We start from the raw sequence: 18,560 nt of genomic DNA, 5'->3' as shown, positions 1-18,560 counted from the left end.
GTCATGGCTCTTTTTGGCATGGGCTTACCGAGACACACAGAGCAAGAGTCCTGGGGTCAGATCACCTAGATTCTGCCTCAGCTCTGCCATCTACCAGCTGTGTGACCTTGACAAGTCTCTTCACCTCTCTAGGCTTCAGCTTCCTCTGACTGTGAATGAGAGGGTTAGACAGGGTGGAGCCTTTAACCTTTACACTGACTCTGTCCACAGGCCTTGCCCCTGGTCAGCTGTACACATACCCTGCCCGCTGCTGGCGTAAGAAGAGACGATTGCACCCGCCTGAGGACCCAAAGCTGCGGCTGCTGGAAATAAAACCTGGTCAGTACCCTCTGGAGCTTGGCTGGGTCCATAATGGGAGAGGTGGGGAGCACCGGGCTGGCCCAGGACATGGGGGCTTTGCTCCTTTGTCTGTAGAGCAGAGTTTTCCAGGAGGAAGAACAGGCCCGTGTGGTGCTCAGAGGTGTGCCTGCTCTCGTGTGTCAACATGTCCATGTGCTCACCCTAGCCTCCCTCCCCTCTGGATGTCTCATGTCTTCCCCTTCCTTTTATCTCCCTCTTGCCATCTCAGGGGAATTAAAGGAAGTAGGTGCAGAGTGGGAATAAGCCCAGGATGAATTACTTTCCCAACAGAGCAGAAGGAGTCACAGCTCTTTGGGTTGGGCGATACCGTCCCGTGGTTTCAGGTTGCTGTATACCATCTTCCTTCCTTACTGTGAACAAACTCCTGGAGCATCTCACAGAAAAGGGCCAGTCACTAAAAATAGAACCCATCCTGGACATGGAAATGGAAGAGTTTGAGTTCAAAATTTGCGTGTGGGTGATGCTGACAGCTTAGTGGCCATGCAGAAGGAATTGGTTGGTTTTCTTGATGACTGATCTGTTATTGCATTTTTGACTAGATGGCTATCTTCAGACCTGTGGCTGGGTTGGAGCAAAGCCAAGTGATTGCCCCGAGGCTTTAGCTGTAAGGGAACCTCTGGTTTTGGGGGCGCCTGGGAATGTGACTCAGGGTGGTGAGAAAAGTGCTGTTGAGAGGAGCAAATGCAGAGCGAGCATGTTCTCTCCCATTGTCATCAAAGCTGTGCAGACCCAGCCTCACTCCTCCCTTTCCGCATTGGCCCCTTGGGCTATGTTTTCTCTGTAAAATCTCTGCTTTTAATAATAGGTTCTATTTAACCCAAAATATCAAAAATAATATCATTTCAGGATGTAATCAATATAAACATTTACAAACGTGATATTTTACCTTTTTTGTATGTTGTTTTTGAATTCTAGCGTGTATTTTTTTTTGTACTTTCAGGACATTTCATTGTGGACTAGCCACATCTCAAGTGCTCAGTTGTCACAAGGGGATAGTGGTGTCTATTTTGGTCAGTGTGGTTCTAGAACTATACTAAAAATATGGTCTTGACCACCAGCATGGGTATCACCTGGGAGCTTGGTAGAAATATAGAATCTCGGGTCTCCCCCAGACCTGCTGAGTCAGAATCGGCATTTTCTCACATCCCCAGGACTGCATTTCCAGAATGTACATTGAAGTTTGAGAAACATTGGTCTGGAAGACTCACAGTGGCCAGACCACATTTCGGCATGGCACGACGCCGCATCAGCTCCATTTCTTTATTAAGCACAAACAAATGTTGGTATGGACAATTTCCTTTGAAGGTGGGGGCTCCCTCCTTCCTTGTTCCAGATTTATTGGTCCTAGTGTCTTGGGAGTGGCATGGACGACTGATGAGGTACCCCGGTTTGATCCTTACCGAGACCAGTTTAATTTCACCTCTTTCAGACCTTTGCAGTAGGTGCCATAGCGGGAGGCTGAGCCCAAGCCCGGTTGGCTGTGTGGACCCTCAGGGGGAGTGTTATTCAAGTATTTGCCGCTGGTTGGGTGTGTCTCCGTGGTGCGAGTGCTCTGCGTACATTTCCCCCGTCTGTCAGTCGGCACAATGTGGTACTTGGGATTCCGAGCTGGCCTTGCAGGTTCATCATGAAAATCAAACCAGCCCTGTGTGGTAGTATTTGCCCTTTCTTTTTATTAGACACTTTAAGAAATTTCGATAGGTAATATACAGTTACATGTTTTGACATTCCAAAGATGAAAAGGATATATTACATGGTGGAAAATAGGACTCTCTAAAGAGGCAGTCATCGGCACCAGTGTTGTGAGATTCTTCAGGAGATAGTCTGCGCGCACACCAGCAATTACATCTGCGTGACCTTCCCCTCCTCTTTTTACACAGCACGGCCACCTTGAATTTTGCCCTTTCCATTTAAAAATGTGCCTCAGGCATTGGCCATGTAAGTATATAAAGAGTTTCCTCATTCCTTTTTTTTTTTTTTACAATTACACAATATTCCATTATATGAATGTATCACAACTTATTTAACCAGGCTGATCCCAATTTTTGTTTCCGATTTTTTCAATTTAACCCAATGATGCAGTGAATAGTTAGCATATATATGAAGACATCTCACATGTAATTTGTTAACATAAAGACTTTTATTGTAAATGCTTGGCAGTAATTTTAAATCGTTAGTCTTTATTCTTTTTAAAGTCTTCATTATTGACATTTATATTAAATGTCTTTATTAAGAATACTTTATGTCAGACTAATTGAATTGCCTGTTATAGAATCAAAGATGTTTGGCATGGTAAAATACCTCAGATATCATTAATTTCAATTCTTTATTGTACTGAGGTCCAGAGAGGTATTGAGACCCTAAAAGTCACACAGCAATTTCTCTGAGAAACAGCAGAGAATCCAGATTGCTTGATTTCTCTGTTCAATGCTTTTTCTGTTTGCTCATGCTGCTGATAGGTATACTAATTTAAAGAAACTTTAACAAGGCCTTTTTCTTTGAAAACTTTGTTTATAAAAGAAATATACATTAATTATTAAAATGTATCCAAGAGGTAGTTGGAATTCTTTCAGTTATAAATGTCAGACTGTCAAATCAAACAAGCTTAGCAAACAAAGGGAAGTTAGTTCATGTAACAGTAAATTTGAGAGTTGCTCTAGCTTCAGGTATAGCTGTATCCAGGGGCCCAAGCATTGCAGTGAGGGCTCTGTGTCTCTCTTTCCACCTTCTAATACTCCCTTCTCATGGGTCAGGCAGATGGTCACTAGCAGCCCCAGCACTCTCCACACCCAGCAGAAAGGCAAGTCCTCTTCAGTGGCTATGGCAGAGAAGTCCCTGGAAAGACCGTGATTAGCTGGTGGGGTTTATGACAGTCCTACCAACACTGCCACCAGGAGATAGGGTGCTCTGATTACATCGTCATCATCGTCATTGTCGTCATCATCATCACCAGTGTCTGATCAGCACAGTGTAGTTTACAATGCTCTTAACAAAGCTTTTTCACTTATAACACTGCCTTTGGTCCTTACCACGGCCCTGGGAGGCAGGGAGGGAAGGAAGGAGTAAAAGTGGTGTAAGCCCATTTTACAGGTCTGTGAAAGCAGGTTGCAGACAAAGCTTAAGTTTATTATGTTGTTCTTGTATCCGAGAACCACAGTCTCACTGTTAGTGGGTCTGGGACAAGAAGCTATATGTATGATTATGTGGTTCTTCTATCTGTAGGTGTTTGCATTGGGCACACTGGCCTCACAGTGGCTGAATGTGGAGCAGAGCAGCTAAGGTCACAGCTGGCTTTGCACATGCTGTGTCGTTGGGCCAGCCATGACATTTGTGGAGAGGGAAAAGAAGCCTAGGGCTTGCGGTTTGCTGTAGCAGGTGCTCATTAGCACATGGTGCGTGTGTCTGTGATCATTTGAAAGGTTTCCTGGTTCTCTGCTTTCAGGCTTGGGGCAGAGGCTGAGGTGGCTGTTCCAGGTCTCAGGTGGTAAAGGACCAGGCTCTGGGATGGCCAAAGGTCCTGTGGGAGGACCCCTCTCTGGAAAGATAAATGCCAGCCTTGTCAAGAATGGGCCCTCCGAGACATAGCCATATCCCTAGGTGGAGAAAAGATCCCCACTAAACTGAGTTCGCCTGAGACAGGCTCATTCTCCAGGCCAGCGCCCAGGCTCTGAGAAACAACAGACAGCTCAGGGCGGGAATAAACAACTTTTCTAATGACAGAACTACTTCTCAGACTAATGTTGCTGGATTTGGGTGATCAGACCTCCTACTGAGATTACTAAAAACAAAAACAAAACCTCAAAGCCTTGGGCCAGATGTATGTCATGTCCATTTCCTGTCCTGAGTCTGTACCACCGGGCCGGGTGTGGCCTGGCTTTCAGGATGTACCACCACACCCGCTGAGACTGCAGGTTGTGAATCAAGATGCCAGGGGAGTGCCCAGAAGTCACTGGTGAGGAACGTCAGCCTTGGACCTCAAACCGTCGGGGCCCACCGGGAGAACCTGAAGCCGCACAAAGAAATGTGTCACTCTCTTCCTGGAGGCAACACGCATATGCATTTGAATTTTTCATATGAGCCAAAATTTCAGAAAAATGCCTTCTTTCAGGGCCTCAGCTGGCTCATAGAGCGCCTTGGAAGAGGGCGCCCCCTCTGGGTGGACGTTAACAATACGAAGCTCCTTCTGGTGGATTAGTACAGCACAGGCTGGATCTCAGCCCCCTTTCCAGTGCCTCTGCCCTCATTATTTATAAAATGCACAGTTTCCAGATGAAAAGACCTTTTTCATTTTTTTGGAGTGTATCTTTCCCAAGCACAGTGTTGACTGGGACAATATTTTTAAACGACTGTTTCTTATTTTCATTCCATTTGATTTGGGTTCAGAGAGAACTAGGTTTTCGGTTGGTACTTCTGAGTGTGACTCAGGGTAGAGCCATTGGTCAGAGTCCCTGGAGAACTTGCTGCAAATCCCTAGTAGGTGGAAGCAGTCACCTGGGTGCACGGGGCCAACCTTCCCAGGGACAGAGGAGCAGTTCAAGGAAACAGAGATGGAGGGAAGAGAGGCTAGGGATCTGCTCTCTTACCAGCTGTAGTGGAATTGGGGATAAAAACCTTTATGAAGATCACTGCATAGAACGTGTCAGTATTTAAAAAGCACATGCCCCTTGACCTAGAAATTCTGTTGCTAAGAATTTATCTGATAAATATATATATATATTTATCACAGTGTATAAGGTTGTCCACTGTGGCATCATTTGTAACAAGAACAGCACAGAGTGGAAACAACCAGAAGGCTTGTTGACAGGGGACTAGTTAAATACACAGTACATTCATGAAATGGAATACTATTTTGTCTTTTAAAGGAACGAGTAGAAAAAAATGGAAAGATATCCAAGGTATATTGTTAAGTAGAAAGAGAAAAAGCTGTTTGCACAGTATTATGTATCATACTCTTTGGACAAACCTTGCTGAAAGTTGATAGTCAATTTGTTCATCCTGGACCAAATCTCTTTACATTTATGGAAACTAGAAGACTGAATTGATGTCGAAAGAAAACCAACAAATGACCCATGCAACTCTCGGCACCCGTCTACCACCCAGTCCCGTAATGCCCTCCCTGTGCCCTCTCTTCCCTCCCACCCCCTGGTTATAAGTGTGTAATTTAACCCAGGAACAAATAACCAAAGAGCAGCCACGATCTGGCTCCCCACTCCCTATCCTGCAATGTCTACTCAGCCCAGATGATCTCTGTGCTTTGGGGGCTCAATCAGAAGTGGAGGGTTCTGCAGCCCTGTCCTCAGACCTTCTCCTAGATCCCACAAGATTCCTGAATGTACACCCTGGGTTAATTATACTCTCCAGAACCACCCTTGACAAGCTCCAGGAATCTAGTTATGTCTATGACTCTTGGAGCCTCCCTTGGTCAGGCTCAGTTAGCACCCTCATCTCCTTGAGGGAAAGGGAACAGAGTTCCCCTGATCTGTGAGAGACGGGGGGCACTGGCCTGGAGCAGAATTGTCTCAGGGCATGAGTTTCCTTCCATGTCAGACCCTTCCATGGATAATGAGATGCCACAAGCAATTTATCATGCCAACACTCAGCCTGTCCCTCCTGTCTTCCTTTGTGTCCCTGCCTGAGTCTAGCCAGTGGCAGGCAGCTTTCAGCAACAAAAGCCAGGGTGTAATGGGGGTTAGAGTTGTCCTTGACCTCAGGTCTGCAGAGCCGAGAGCTCTGTCAGGAAGCCTGGTCACGGCAAAGGGATGGAGGGGTGTACATTCAGGAATCTTGTGGGATCTAGGAGAAGGTCTGAGGACAGGGCTGCAGAACCCTCCACTTCTGATTGAGCCCCCAAAGCACAGAGATCATCTGGGCTGAGTAGACATTGCAGGATAGGGCGTGGGGAGCCAGATCGTGGCTGCTCTTTGGTTATTTGTTCCTGGGTTAGATTATACACTTATGGAGCACACCCCAGTCCTGCCGTCCCCATCCCATCTCTCACTGCGAATATGCCATTTTGCCTATGTTTCTATACTACGTGCTGAAAATAAAAATGTGTCTGTGTGGGGGTAGGATGGAGCTGAGAGCCAGGGAGAGCTCTTTGGAATCGGGAGGCATTCTCGGTGTCCCTGGACTTCTCACGCCTAGCATCACCCCTCCACTGAGTCTTGAATAAATATCTCGCAACCTCCTACTTGCCTGAGAGTCTGAAGGACGACACACACAACATTATTTCTCTCCACTGACTAACAATGGAGTTTAGTGTTCTCTGCAGCTTGCACTTGGCTGCAGAGGCTAATGCAAGGTGTTTCACGGGACAGCCATCGCAATTCATGCAACATGAAGACTGGGGCAGGGGCCTGGTGCCAGAGAGTGGCCTCCCCTGGACCATTTCCCCAAGAATGAAGTTCTGTCCTTGCAAAGGGAGAGCCGAGTTGGCAGGAGAGAAAGGTGGGTAGTAAATATCCACCAGAGGGCCCTGAAGCAGGACAGATGTTGGGCAAAAGCCAGCTGATTAGAAAAGAGACCTTTAACTCTCCCCCACTTTTTTTTTTTTTATTTGAATGAAAAAAGAAAGAGGCTGCGAACAAACTTTTACTTTTGTCTCCTTTGGATTAAATGCTTAGATCATCTGCTTAGATCAATTTAGTATCTTCCAACCCTGGACATTTTGGTCTCCACAGTCTAGGGCAGATTTTATCTTTGCTTCAGAGGTTGGGGCACCATGGCACTGAATTAGGAAGTTAATTTCCCAGGGGACATCAGTGGTGAAGCCAAGGAAGGAACCCAAGGAGGAGCCTGTTGGAATCCGCGCCGTGTTGCTCCAGGACCCAACAAACATTCATCTGGTGCTCTCAGACCAGAAGGGCTTTTACAATAGATGTTCATTCTGCCCCCTGAGGTCTTGTGAATCCCTCTGCTCCAAGACACTCGGGGAGCAGCACAGCTCTTTGCCACCCTTGCCGAATTCAAGGGTGACAGGGGGGAGGGCCACCAGGAATAGAATTCTGGTTCTTTCTCTTCCCCCCGCCCCCCCTTTTTTTTTTTTTGGCAGCCACTGAGTGACTGGAGATAACTGACCAGGGTAATCACACCCCACCACACATCGTTGGGGAAACATGAACAGTAGGGAAGGGACCCTGAAGGGAAGGGACCCTGAAGAGACGGGAGCCTGGGATGCCCCAAAGCAGAGGGTGCCATAGCCAGCCAACGACAAGTCACAGGGACCCTCAGAGGGGTGCCCCCCCAAGCAGCGGTCCAGACAGAGAGCCTGTGTCCCGCCTGCTTAGACAGGGCTGGGGAGGCCTGCTTTGCTCGCCTAGGGTGCTGTCCCTACTGCACTGAACTGCCAGAACTCTACAGATGGGAGCAGGCTGCGGCCAACTTCCCCAGCTTTTGAAAATCCTGCATCTTAATTAGTTCCCTACTGCTTTTGTACATGGCCCACATTTTAATAGTCTCCAGGCTTCTTCCACCATTTGCTCTCTGATGTTCTGCGTGATTTCGCTTCTCCTCAAGACAGTCCCCCCGACTCTTCCAGCACCCTCCCAGTCCGGGAACAACTTAAGGAACGCCGATGCACCAAGCATGTAGCTGGAGATTGATGAGCCTGTCAGCTGGCTCCCTCTGCCCCCCCCCCACCCCCTCCTGTGTGCTCCTCTCAGGGATGAGCCAGGCGGGAGTGGGCGAGATGGGGGGAGGCGAAGGAGGAGACCCGTGGAGCCCCTAGCCAGGTGTGAGCCAATGGACAACGCGACCTTCTCCTGGCCCACAGAGGAATCTGGCTGTGTCCTTCTGAGGGGGAAGGACGCTCCGGCTCCCACCCCCATCTGTCAGTGCTTATCTGTCTCTGCGCGGGGGGTTGCCTGAGCTTGGTACGGCTGGGAGAATGGATGCCTTCAAGTGCATCAGGGGGAAATGACCAGTCATTTATCTCTTTCCTGCAGTGTCAGAGCCTGCAGCCATCCATCCTGGAGGCCTGCAACAGCAGCTTCTTCAGCTCTTGTTGGCCTCATGAGGAGGAGAGTGGAGGAGAGGTGGGTAGGCCACTGCAGCCCCCGCTTCATGTCATGACCGTTTGATTTTTTTTTTTTTTTTTTTTTTTTTGCCTTCCTGGCAGTCAGGGGAAAGAAGCTGGGTCTGGGGGACTGAGCCTGAGCCTCCTTGGCACTGCTTCTGTTCCACAGGAGCCTTAGAGCTCGGCCTGGCGAAAGAAATGGCCGGGCAGCTTGCTGCAGTTTCCACGGTCCTGTTTTGCAGTCGGACCCAGCCGGACCACGTTGAGGGCCTGGGTTGTAAGACTGAGGAATTGCCCTGTTACACCACCGCCTGTTCCCTTGTCTCTCTCTGCACTGGAAGAAGCATACTTTGAGGGCAGGGGCCCACCTGTTTTGTTTTTTTTTATCTGTATTCCTAGCATCCAGCACATAGTAGGTTTGCCACATAGTAGGTGGACAGGAAAGATTTATTAAAGGAAAAAAGAAAGGTTTCTGGTGTTTGATTTCAAGCCCGAAGAACACGGCTTAGCTCGCATCACTCCCATTTTACAGATGAGGGAGACTGAGCCAGCGAGGAGAAGCTTTCAGGAGCTGACCTGGCCTTCTCATCCAGTTCCCAGCCTGGCCTATGGGGCCTGGCCCAGTTTTGCTGGTTTGCCTCTCTTTGGTAAGCACTATGGCTGTGCTCTGCAGGAGAAAAGATACCGAACGGGGGTCACAGGCCTGGGCTGAAGTTCAGACCCTTCCACCCACTGGCTGTGTGATTTTGGGTAGTTATCTAACCACTCTGGCCTTTGTTTTTTCATTTGTAAAACGCAGCATGGCAGCGCCGGGTTATTCCAAGAGTTGTGCGGGACGGTGGAGCTGAGGACTTGGCAAGCGTGAGGAGGCGCTGTGATGCCCCCTCTGTGCTGCACTGCCGGGTTGGCTGAGGGGGTCTCTGCCAATACTGTCCCTGTCCCCAGCACCAGCAGTGCACGATGCACTCTTCGCAGGCAGCTTACTGCCCAGCTGGGTGTGTGCTGTCTGGCTCAGAATGGGAACACATGTGCCTTCGAGTCTTTCCAGAGCCCCAAGTCTGGTATCTTCTACATTGAGGAGAGAAAATCTGGGACCCACCTTTCCCAGAACCACAGCTTGCACAAGCTCACCCCTGTGTCCCAGAACTCAGCTCTCTGGCTTCTGTTGCCCAGGGCAGAGATAAACTGGGAAGGTTTCCTCCCTGCCTTTGTTAACACCATAGTACGCTAGGCCGGCCAGTCTGGTTGGGTCTTTTCTATTGCCCTCGGCATAGGCTGGTCCACCTTCTTCTAGAAAACCATTTCTCCGTGGACTCCCTCCACTGGTGTGGCTGTATACTTTTGCTCTTTAGCACCTGGCCTCTGTCCTGTTCGCTTTGTTGGGGATGCCCCCTGCTCAGGGGCGAGGGGACTGCTCTCCAACACGTACTGCCTCCTGGGTGGATCTGACGACCAAGATGTAAGTGCCATGAAGGTAGGGCTTGCTGTGTCATGCGCAGCCCTCTCTCCTAAGCACCGGGCTGAGCTCATTGGTGGACGTCCACATAAAGTATTGTAGTCACTTCTATTTGGGTTTCCCATGTCTGCCCTCACTCTCCTTCAGATGTTTTCAGAGTGATCCTGTTAAAATACAGGCATCATCATGTCGTTCTTTGCTCGAAACCTCCAGTGGCTTCTGATCGCACTCAGAGTAGAAGCCAACATTTTCACAATGGCCACACGGCCCTCCACAGCCCCTGTAACTCCGAACTGGGTTCCTCCTCTTCCCGCTGGCTCACTGTGCTCCAGGCAGATGGGCCTTTGCAGGAATGGCTTCTCTGCCTGGAATGTTTATTTTATGCCTTGTTTCTCTCCTACTAGTAATATCGGTGAGGCAGGGACTTTCGTCCCTTTGGTTCATAGCTGTGTCCCCAGTACCTAGAACAGAGCTTGGCACATAGTAAGTGCTTAATAATTATTTGTCAAGTAAATGAATAGAGCAAGGCATCTTCCATGTGGTTCTGCTGTGATTTCCAAATCTGCAGGACAGTGCCCGCCTGAGAAATGACGCAGGGCCCAGCATCTAGGCCTTCGAACTGCGCTTCGTCCTCAGCCTCCTCTATGCTCTGGTCTTAGCCTCTTTGCCTCCATTCTTCCTGGGCCCCTGCCTAGGCTGGGGGAAGCTGTGCCTCACTGTGCCTCCTGGTCTGAGAGTGTCAGAGGTTGAGGAGTTTGCCAAGAAGTGCAAGAAGAGGGAGACTGTAGGGGCAACAAGAAGGGAGCTCATATGGGGTACCCCTATCCCCCCTTTGTACCCGGCACTCTGTAGTATCCACAATCTCATCTGGCTCCATAATAACACTGGGAAGTGTGCTTCGTTCTCCCAGTTCTGTGGATGAAGAGGTCAAGACCAAGTGTGTGTTTAGGGTACTGGAGCTGACTCTTCACCCCAAAGCAGCCTCTTGTAATTTCCAGTTATCTCTATCCCCTTGAACTATTTTACCACTCAGTCCATTCCCATCGTCCTCCCCCTCCCTACCATCCTGCTAAGCTGCATCTGCTTGGTCTGCTGGCCAGCCCAGTGGTGATCTTCCTTTAGCAGCGTGGGTGTGTTTGCATCTCGGGGATTGGGGAAAGCTCCTCTGAGGTTCTGACCTCTGTGTCAGCTTATGGGTGGGTGGGTAGGTACAGTAGGGTGCGGGAACCCGAGGCCATTTGGATCTATGATGAACCCTCTTGTTGTGTGGATATCCTGGGATTCTGAAACAAGTAGTAACAAGGTCCTGTAGGGTGCCACCTGGGTGATGGGTCCTCAGTGTGAACCTTACCTATTTTGAGCATCGTGAATCACAAAACAGAGAGTCAAATGCATCCAATAATGTGGCATCCCTGAGAAATGAGCAGACGGATTCCTGGGCCTGTCACCATCTCAGGAAATCAGGGCTTTGGTCCTCCCAGTCTCTCCCTTGTGGAGTGGGAGATAACAATATCCCTCCCCGCCACCCCATTTCCCTCCCTATGAGTCTGAGAGTCTGATGGGGATCAATGAAATAATGATTCTTAAGCTCCTTGCCCCTTGGTGTAAGTTGATGTATAAATCCAAGGAAATGTGATAAGTTTAATTCTTCAAAACAATAAGCACCAGAGAGAAAACTGCACATTTGTAATTTTAAAGAAAAACTGGAGGCAGGTAAAAAAAAAAAAAAAAAAAGTGTGAGCACTTATGATATAGCAGGAGGATCGTCTGCCATTGTCTGTGGGATTTCTCCCTCCCTTTTGCACCATAACTCTATCTCCAGGCCCCTGCATCAGAGAGCCCGTGATGGATGGACGGATGGATGTGCCTTGTCGGGGTGTTTCACCGCAATTTCCCTTGGGGGAGTCTGTCTGTTGGCAGAGCACAGCCTCCCGAAAGATGGTATCTCTTGCAAACTCGACAGCTAACAGACAGCTCCTCTCTTTGTATATTTCCCCAAAGAAGACCTGTCTTAATCTGTTTTTTATATGGCATATTTTATTATAATCCATATATGACTTGCAGGTTCCTGGTCCACTGTCCTGAGCCAAAAAACACATGAGGAGTCAGAGGCTCCATGAGCCTGTGACATCCAGGCGTTTGCATTTTTAAATGACCTGGGATTTAATTACTCACTGTGTTCCCATGTTGCACTTTCGGGCTCATTTTGCCTGCATCCTGTTAATGAGCTCAGTGGCTCCGACAGCCCAGTGGAAGCTATGCTTTTGGTGCATTGGGTGGCAGACTTGGGGCACCTGAGTCCAAAGCCTGTGGCTTTGATCTCCATCCAGGAGGATGCTGCCCTGTCCACCCTGTTCATAGCCCTAGGGAGAAGCGAGCCTCTGCTCTTCACTGATGATTTTCTTTCTTTTTATTTCCCCTTTGCTTTTATTTGTGCTTTTTCTTTCTTCTTTCCTTCCTTCCTTCCTTTCTTTTTTAAAAAAGACTTTCTATGCTTCAATCCTTGTTTGTCTAAGAGGTTTTTTTTCTTATTTGGAAACCGATTTGCTTCGGTTTGCACAGAAGCTGTCTCTGGTGTGATGGATCGTGCTGGAAGTCACCCAAGGAGTATCTCTGTTCCCAATTAGAAGTGGAGGCAGAGCTGCTTACGGGGGCCCAGGGAGGCAGCTGGCTTGGGTGACAGCTGCTGCTGCTCTGGAGAGAGTAACGATCCGTGGGTTTATAACCATGTGTATAAAATCAGGCTAATTTAAAGATGAATTATGTGTGTGTTTTGGACCATTTTCTTTTAATGTTAAAGGTTTGATGGCTCCCGTCAGGTTATGTGGTCCCCAAATTTGTGCGAGGTTCAAAATGAGTCCACTTCTTAAAGAATTACTAAATCCTACATCCAGATGAAATGTATTAGAGTAAAACTGAATCAATGAAACCCCTCGGAGCTCAATAAGAAGCGTGTCTAGGATATATATTGTACAAGAGTTTGAACCTGTTACCTTCTTTTTCCCTTCACTCTGGGACCTCCTGTGGTTAGGAGCCAGTGAACACACCCTGTGCTGGTTTGTTGAGAGGGCACTGGTTAGCCTGTCACTCTGACCTTGCAAGCCATACCCATAGTGCTTTGAAACTAGGGTTTGCCAGTGGTCAGTGAGAATGCTGTCCTGGAATGGTGCATGGCCGAGTATTAAGAAGGCAACATTTAGAACCATATTTAACGTCCTTCCATTTTTTTGGAAGCAAAATCATAGTGAATATTACTTTCAGTGCTGTAAACCTGCACAAATACAGCAGCCACTAACTACATGTGGCTATGGAACACTTGAAATGTGGCTGATCTGAATCGAGATGTACTATGAGTGTAAAAGGCACACCAGATTTTGAAGACTTAATGCAAATAAAAGAATGGAAAATATTACATTAATACGTTTTATATTGATTGCATGTTGAAATGATAGTATTTTGGATATATTGGGTTAGAGAAAACATATTATTAAAATTAGTTGCACCTGTTTCTCTTTTTAACCTGTGGCTTCTAGAAAGTTTAAAATTATCTAAGTAGCTTACATTATATTTCAATTGGACAGTGAGGCTATACCATTAAAATCAGAATTATTCAAACTTTGATAATACTAATAATATATAACATCTATAGGGCACTCAGAACATCTCAGGTTCTTTGATTTAATATATGATCTAATTTTGAATCTTAAGTTATGAATAGAAAACAAAACAAAAATTGATAAGCCTCGTTTTTCACTATTTCGCACACTACTTCTTTTTTCCCCAAGTTTTCTTTACACAGTGTATTACCTTGTTAATTCTCACACCAACACTGTGAAATAGATACTATGATCATCCCCACTTAACACCAAAGGAATCAGAAACTTAGAGATTTAAGTAACTAGCCTATGGTCCCTCAACTAACATATGGCAAGGTTATGGTTTGACTCCAAGGGCCACCTGAAAGCAGAACTTCTGTGAGTCAATTAAATATCTTGGTCATTAGGCAAGAATGATGCCACTAAATTTTTCTGTGACCCTGGGGAGGTCTCCTCTTTCTGTGCTCCACTTTCCTCATTAAGGGATTGAGTTCTAGATTCTATTGGAGGTCTCTTCGAGCTCTTTGCATGTAGGGAAGCTATTTCACTATTCCCCCTTTCCCCTCTTGATTCTTCCATTGTGCCCATCTGGTAAAGGACCAGAGGACCAAGAGAGTAGATTGAATTATGGGAAAGTAGGATGGAGGAGTATTTATTGGGGGAGGAGGAAGGAGCAGGAGAAGGAGGAGGAAGTTCAGTTGGTGAAAACCTCTGTGTGGAGTCAGCGCTGTTGCAGCAAAGGTGAATGCCACCGCACAGGGACATTCAGGTAGCGTGGAGCCCACAACGGTGACACAGACCTAGCCTCAGCAGAGATCTGCCTTTTCTCTCAAAATGTGAAAACTATGATGAGATTCTAGGAAGGCAATGGAAATGCACAAAGATGTGGAAAAAGACTTTTCATGGGAGGCCCAAAGAGAGGCAAGGTGACGTTTGCACAACTTAGAAATTATGTGAATGGATTCTGGAGGCTGCTTGGGGTGAAGGCTGGACTTTGTGTGATATTAAGCACGTTCTATACCCAAGATGCAGTGTCCGCATCTGTGAAATGGGACGACTGTACGCATCTCTTGGATGGTGGCGGGGATTAAGCGATGCAGAGCAATAACAGCTGCCACATTTGGAACGTTTGCTATGTGCCAAGCTCCCTGCACGTATACAAACACGGCAACGCCCAGTAGCGCTCAGCCTGGGCCTACAAACTACTAGGAAGGACGTGACAAGCCAGGTCCTCGTCATGATCTTAATGGTGTTTAGAAAAGATCGTTTGGTTGATTGCATTCTTGCCCTACTGTGTGACTTTCAGTGATGTTACTTCTCTGAGCCTCAGGTGACTCATTTATAAAATGAGGTGATTAAAGCAGTTGGTCTGTAAGGCATTTTTTAGCACTAAAACGTGCAATTCTGGAAATAGGATTTATTTGGTGTTGAGAAGGCTAAGGGGATACTAAAATATGAACTTCAAATATATATATGAATGAGTATTATAAATTTGAGGGATGGTGACCAGCTGTCTTTTCTCTTTTGACTGAGGGTAGGACATAAAGGGACACACTTTAATTGTTTTAATTTGACATTTGGAAGCCTTTTCTGACTTGGGAGGAAGAGTAATATGTCATCGGAACAGGCTCTGAAGTTGCACACTTTGAACTCATTAAAGCAGACAGTTGGCTATTTTTCTGACACCCAGCTTCAATGTAACTCACCACACGGGTCTTCCCTGATCTCCCGAACTTAAGCAGACACCCCTCCCCCTGCCCTGCCCTGCCGTCTTATTCTTCCCTCACATTTCATTCTTTTGTTTTCCTCCATAGCGCTTATGACTATTTGTAATTACATATTTATTTTCTTTTTAGTATTTAGTGATTGTCTCTTTAGATCGCAAACCACCTAAAGGCCAGGACTGTCTTTATTTGGTTCACCTCCTTATGTGCCTCGTTCCTGCACAGCAGTTGACACATAGCAGGTACTCATAAATATTTGTAGAACGACTAGGATGGATGGATGAATTTCAGAGGTGGTTGATTTGGTGGTAGTGCTTCTCGATGGATGGAGATGGTTCCTCTGCTTAACTTTTTTGGTGAGAGAGATCCCCAAAGACCTTGTCTCTTACGGTACTTTAGATACTGTTTCTGCTTCCCACCTTCTTCTGGGGACTGGCCACCAGGGGTGTGCGTTTCTTCAGTTTTAATTGGATGCCAGCACACCTTCCTTGTGGACTGGTCAGCCCGCATCTTGTTCTGGTGGAGGAGATGGACAGGGTAGGTAGAGTTCAGCTGAGTCAGAATAAAGCCCAGTGGAGCAGGGCTTGATTGTGCTTGTTATTTTCATTTACTTTCCCGGATCCACTCTTCGTCTGTTACACTGCCCTGGGTCCCAGGAAGCTGACCTTAGTAGGCTGCTTCCATGGGGCTCTCTTGCTCTTTGGCTTCTGGCTGAGGTTGGCCAGTGGGAGGGCAGAGCAGGAGGATGAGGATGGAAGGAGAGGAAGGTTAGGCTACGTGTCCCCATGCCTTGCTGTCTCCTCCAGGAGCTCATAGGGGCTGGGCTCCTCTGCTGCAAGTCACAGCTCCTACCAGGGAGCTCCGCTATGGCGCTCTCTCCAGGTTCGTCTGTCCCTCCAGGAATAGAAGTGGTAATGGCTCCCTGCCGTTAACTCCCCTGGGGTGCTTCACCATTCCATGTTGTTCCCTTCTGCCCATACCTCTGTAAATAATCCGCACACGAATCCCTCAAACCCCCTTCCGAACGGGCCATTTAATTTCCCTGACTGTTTACCAGGGCGTCATTCTCTCATATTCTTGCACCCATCGTCTCTGATCGAGGCGGGGACTATACATCTAATCGTTAGGGACAGGGGTATGAGGTACTGGATCAGAGGAATATTTTCTAGTGAATCCAGAATGATCACCTGTACCTGAGGTTTCTGTTTTTAATGAAAAACAAAAATAAATCAACCCTCCTTTGGGTTAGGAGCGTGGGGGACACATTGAAAAAGGGGTTCATCTTCTCTCTAGTCTCTCTCTTGGGCAGGGCCGACTCTGGCTGCCATTCCTCAGTTGGCTCCAGGACTCAAGCCCCAGTAGCCAATCAAACTCTTGATGTCTGCAGAAAAAGTGCCCTAGTGTGCAGGCACTGCAGCTCCCAGCTGCTGATCTGGGGCTCGTTAGGCATCTGCTCCCACTCTTTCTCCCGCCTTGGTTTTAGAGGACTTCGCTTCCTCGGTAAGTTGATGGGAACAGCCTCAACTGAGACTGAAATAACTCTTCACGGAGCAAACTAAAGCCGGGAAGCCAGCATGGCCAAGGGGAGGTCATAGAGTTGCCACTCAAGAGCTGGGCTAGAGGGAGAGCATAATAAGCGGTGAGGCCAGCATTGGCGTATTGCTGTAGAGTTTTCAAAGCACTTTAATGTAAAGGAACACATTTGTACCACACAAAATGGCCTTGTGGGGGTGCTTGACATTGTTATCCTCACGTTGTAAATGCAAAAAAAGGCTCTGGGGTCCTTGAGCACCTTGCCCACCTTGCCGAAAGTCCCAGGGCCAGAGAGTGGCAGAAGCAGGACTGAGGCCTAGGCCATATGACTCCATGTCCATTTGGTGCCCTTTCTGCTCTGCCTCTGCTGTCTCTGAAGGAGCAGCAGCCAGGGTAGGAATCTATCTCTGGGATCGTGGGCCAAAGTCAGAAAAGCTGGACTCAACTCCAGTGTCCTGTTCCACCCAGAGGAGAGAGCGCAGGTTGTCTTGAGCCCTACCCAGGAGCTCTGGTTCCTGCATGCCCTCAAAGGTCATCTCTTCTGCCCCTCCTGTTTCTCCTGCTTCTAGTGGCCTGACCCTGCTTTTCTGTCCTTATTGTTCAGAAGTGGAGCTGCCCCTGAAGAAGGACGGGTTCACCTCCGAGAGCACCACACTGGAAGCCTTGCTCCGCGGCGAGGGGGTTGAGAAGAAGGTGGACGCCAGAGAGGAGGAAAGCATCCAGGAAATACAGGTATTTCTGTGTCCCAGGGCGGGGGTGGGGGGGCACCCCCTGAGCATTGCCGGGGTCTGTCCAGACCTCCTGTGCCAGCTTGGGTCCTCTTCTCAAGGGCCAGGGCTGCATCTCAAACTGCCTTGTGGTACCGTTGCAGGAAGCTTACAGATTTTTTTTTTCTGATTTAACATGTCTCCCAGAAGAAGTCATTGTTCCCCTCAAATTCGTCCCTCTTCCTTGATCTCCCTATTTATGTACTCAAAATGTGTGTTTTGAGCCTGCTAGGTGCTGGGGGCCTAGTGGTTAGCAAAACAGATGGAGTGAACAGGCCGCGCATTCTGGGCTTGAAACCCCAGGGTTGTCTGCATCGGCTGGTGTCACATGAGTCCCTGCCTCACCCCTCACCCCTCACCCCTGCCCCCTGCCTCCCACCCCATCCTCTGCTCTAGTTCCCTTGGCCCTTTCATAGCACCCTCTATTCCTTCCTCAGAGCCAGTTCAGAGATCACTCCCCAGGCAGGTTTGGTGGCTTCTGTCCCTTGTGCTCACTAGCCTCTGTTCACGCTGGGACGCTCACACCACACAGGATTATGACGTGTGTTCTAACCATTCCTTATCTATTCAGCAATCCCCACAGTTGACCACGGTGGTTGGCAGAGTATTGTAATAATGTTAAGTAAACAAATATCGAATAACAGTATCAGTCGTGAAATATAATTATTAAAATTAAATTACATTTATAATAAATTCATAGTTTATGTTAAATGTCATGTTTTATACATTTGACATATTATACATTTGTTATCTTTATATCCAATTGAATATTTATACATTAATTTACTAACATTATCATTAAATTACTATCAGCTGGATGTTTGGTTGGCTTCATAAGCATTGCCAGTCTGTGAGTTCCATCGAATCGGAGACCATGCTGTCGCGTTCACCCTCGGGCCTTGCGTATGCCCAGCAGAGTCCCGTCTCAAGAAAGATGTTGAATGAATCGGTCAGCCTGGCTTCTTTCTCCGCCATTCCTGTGTTCAGATGAATGGTCAAGTCTTTTTCCATTTAGTTGTCACGGCATGGCTTACAGTTGTTCCTTCCTCGACTTCACGGAGCTACAGCCCCAGTACAGATCCTTATTGACGGCCACCTTTATTTGTCTGA

The 18,560-nt window shown here is 47.7% G+C and overlaps 1 protein-coding gene across 9 annotated transcripts in view; it reads left to right on the top strand.

Moving 5' to 3' along the window:
• The window catches only part of DPF3 (double PHD fingers 3), a 245,508-nt gene that overhangs the window by 113,385 nt on the left and 113,563 nt on the right, over positions 1-18,560 (top strand). For all 9 annotated transcript variants that reach the window (XM_036218138.1, XM_036218137.1, XM_036218141.1 and 6 more), the window contains exons 3-4: positions 211-318; positions 17,288-17,415. In XM_036218138.1, coding sequence (XP_036074031.1) covers positions 211-318; positions 17,288-17,415 — 236 coding nt within the window. The remainder of the gene's footprint in view (positions 1-210; positions 319-17,287; positions 17,416-18,560) is intronic.

This window comes from Rousettus aegyptiacus, unplaced genomic scaffold (genome assembly GCF_014176215.1).
Source record: "Rousettus aegyptiacus isolate mRouAeg1 unplaced genomic scaffold, mRouAeg1.p scaffold_m13_p_3, whole genome shotgun sequence".
NCBI lineage: Eukaryota > Metazoa > Chordata > Mammalia > Chiroptera > Pteropodidae > Rousettus > Rousettus aegyptiacus.
Note: the sequence above shows the minus strand (reverse complement) of the source record. Positions and strands in the feature narration are given on the sequence as shown.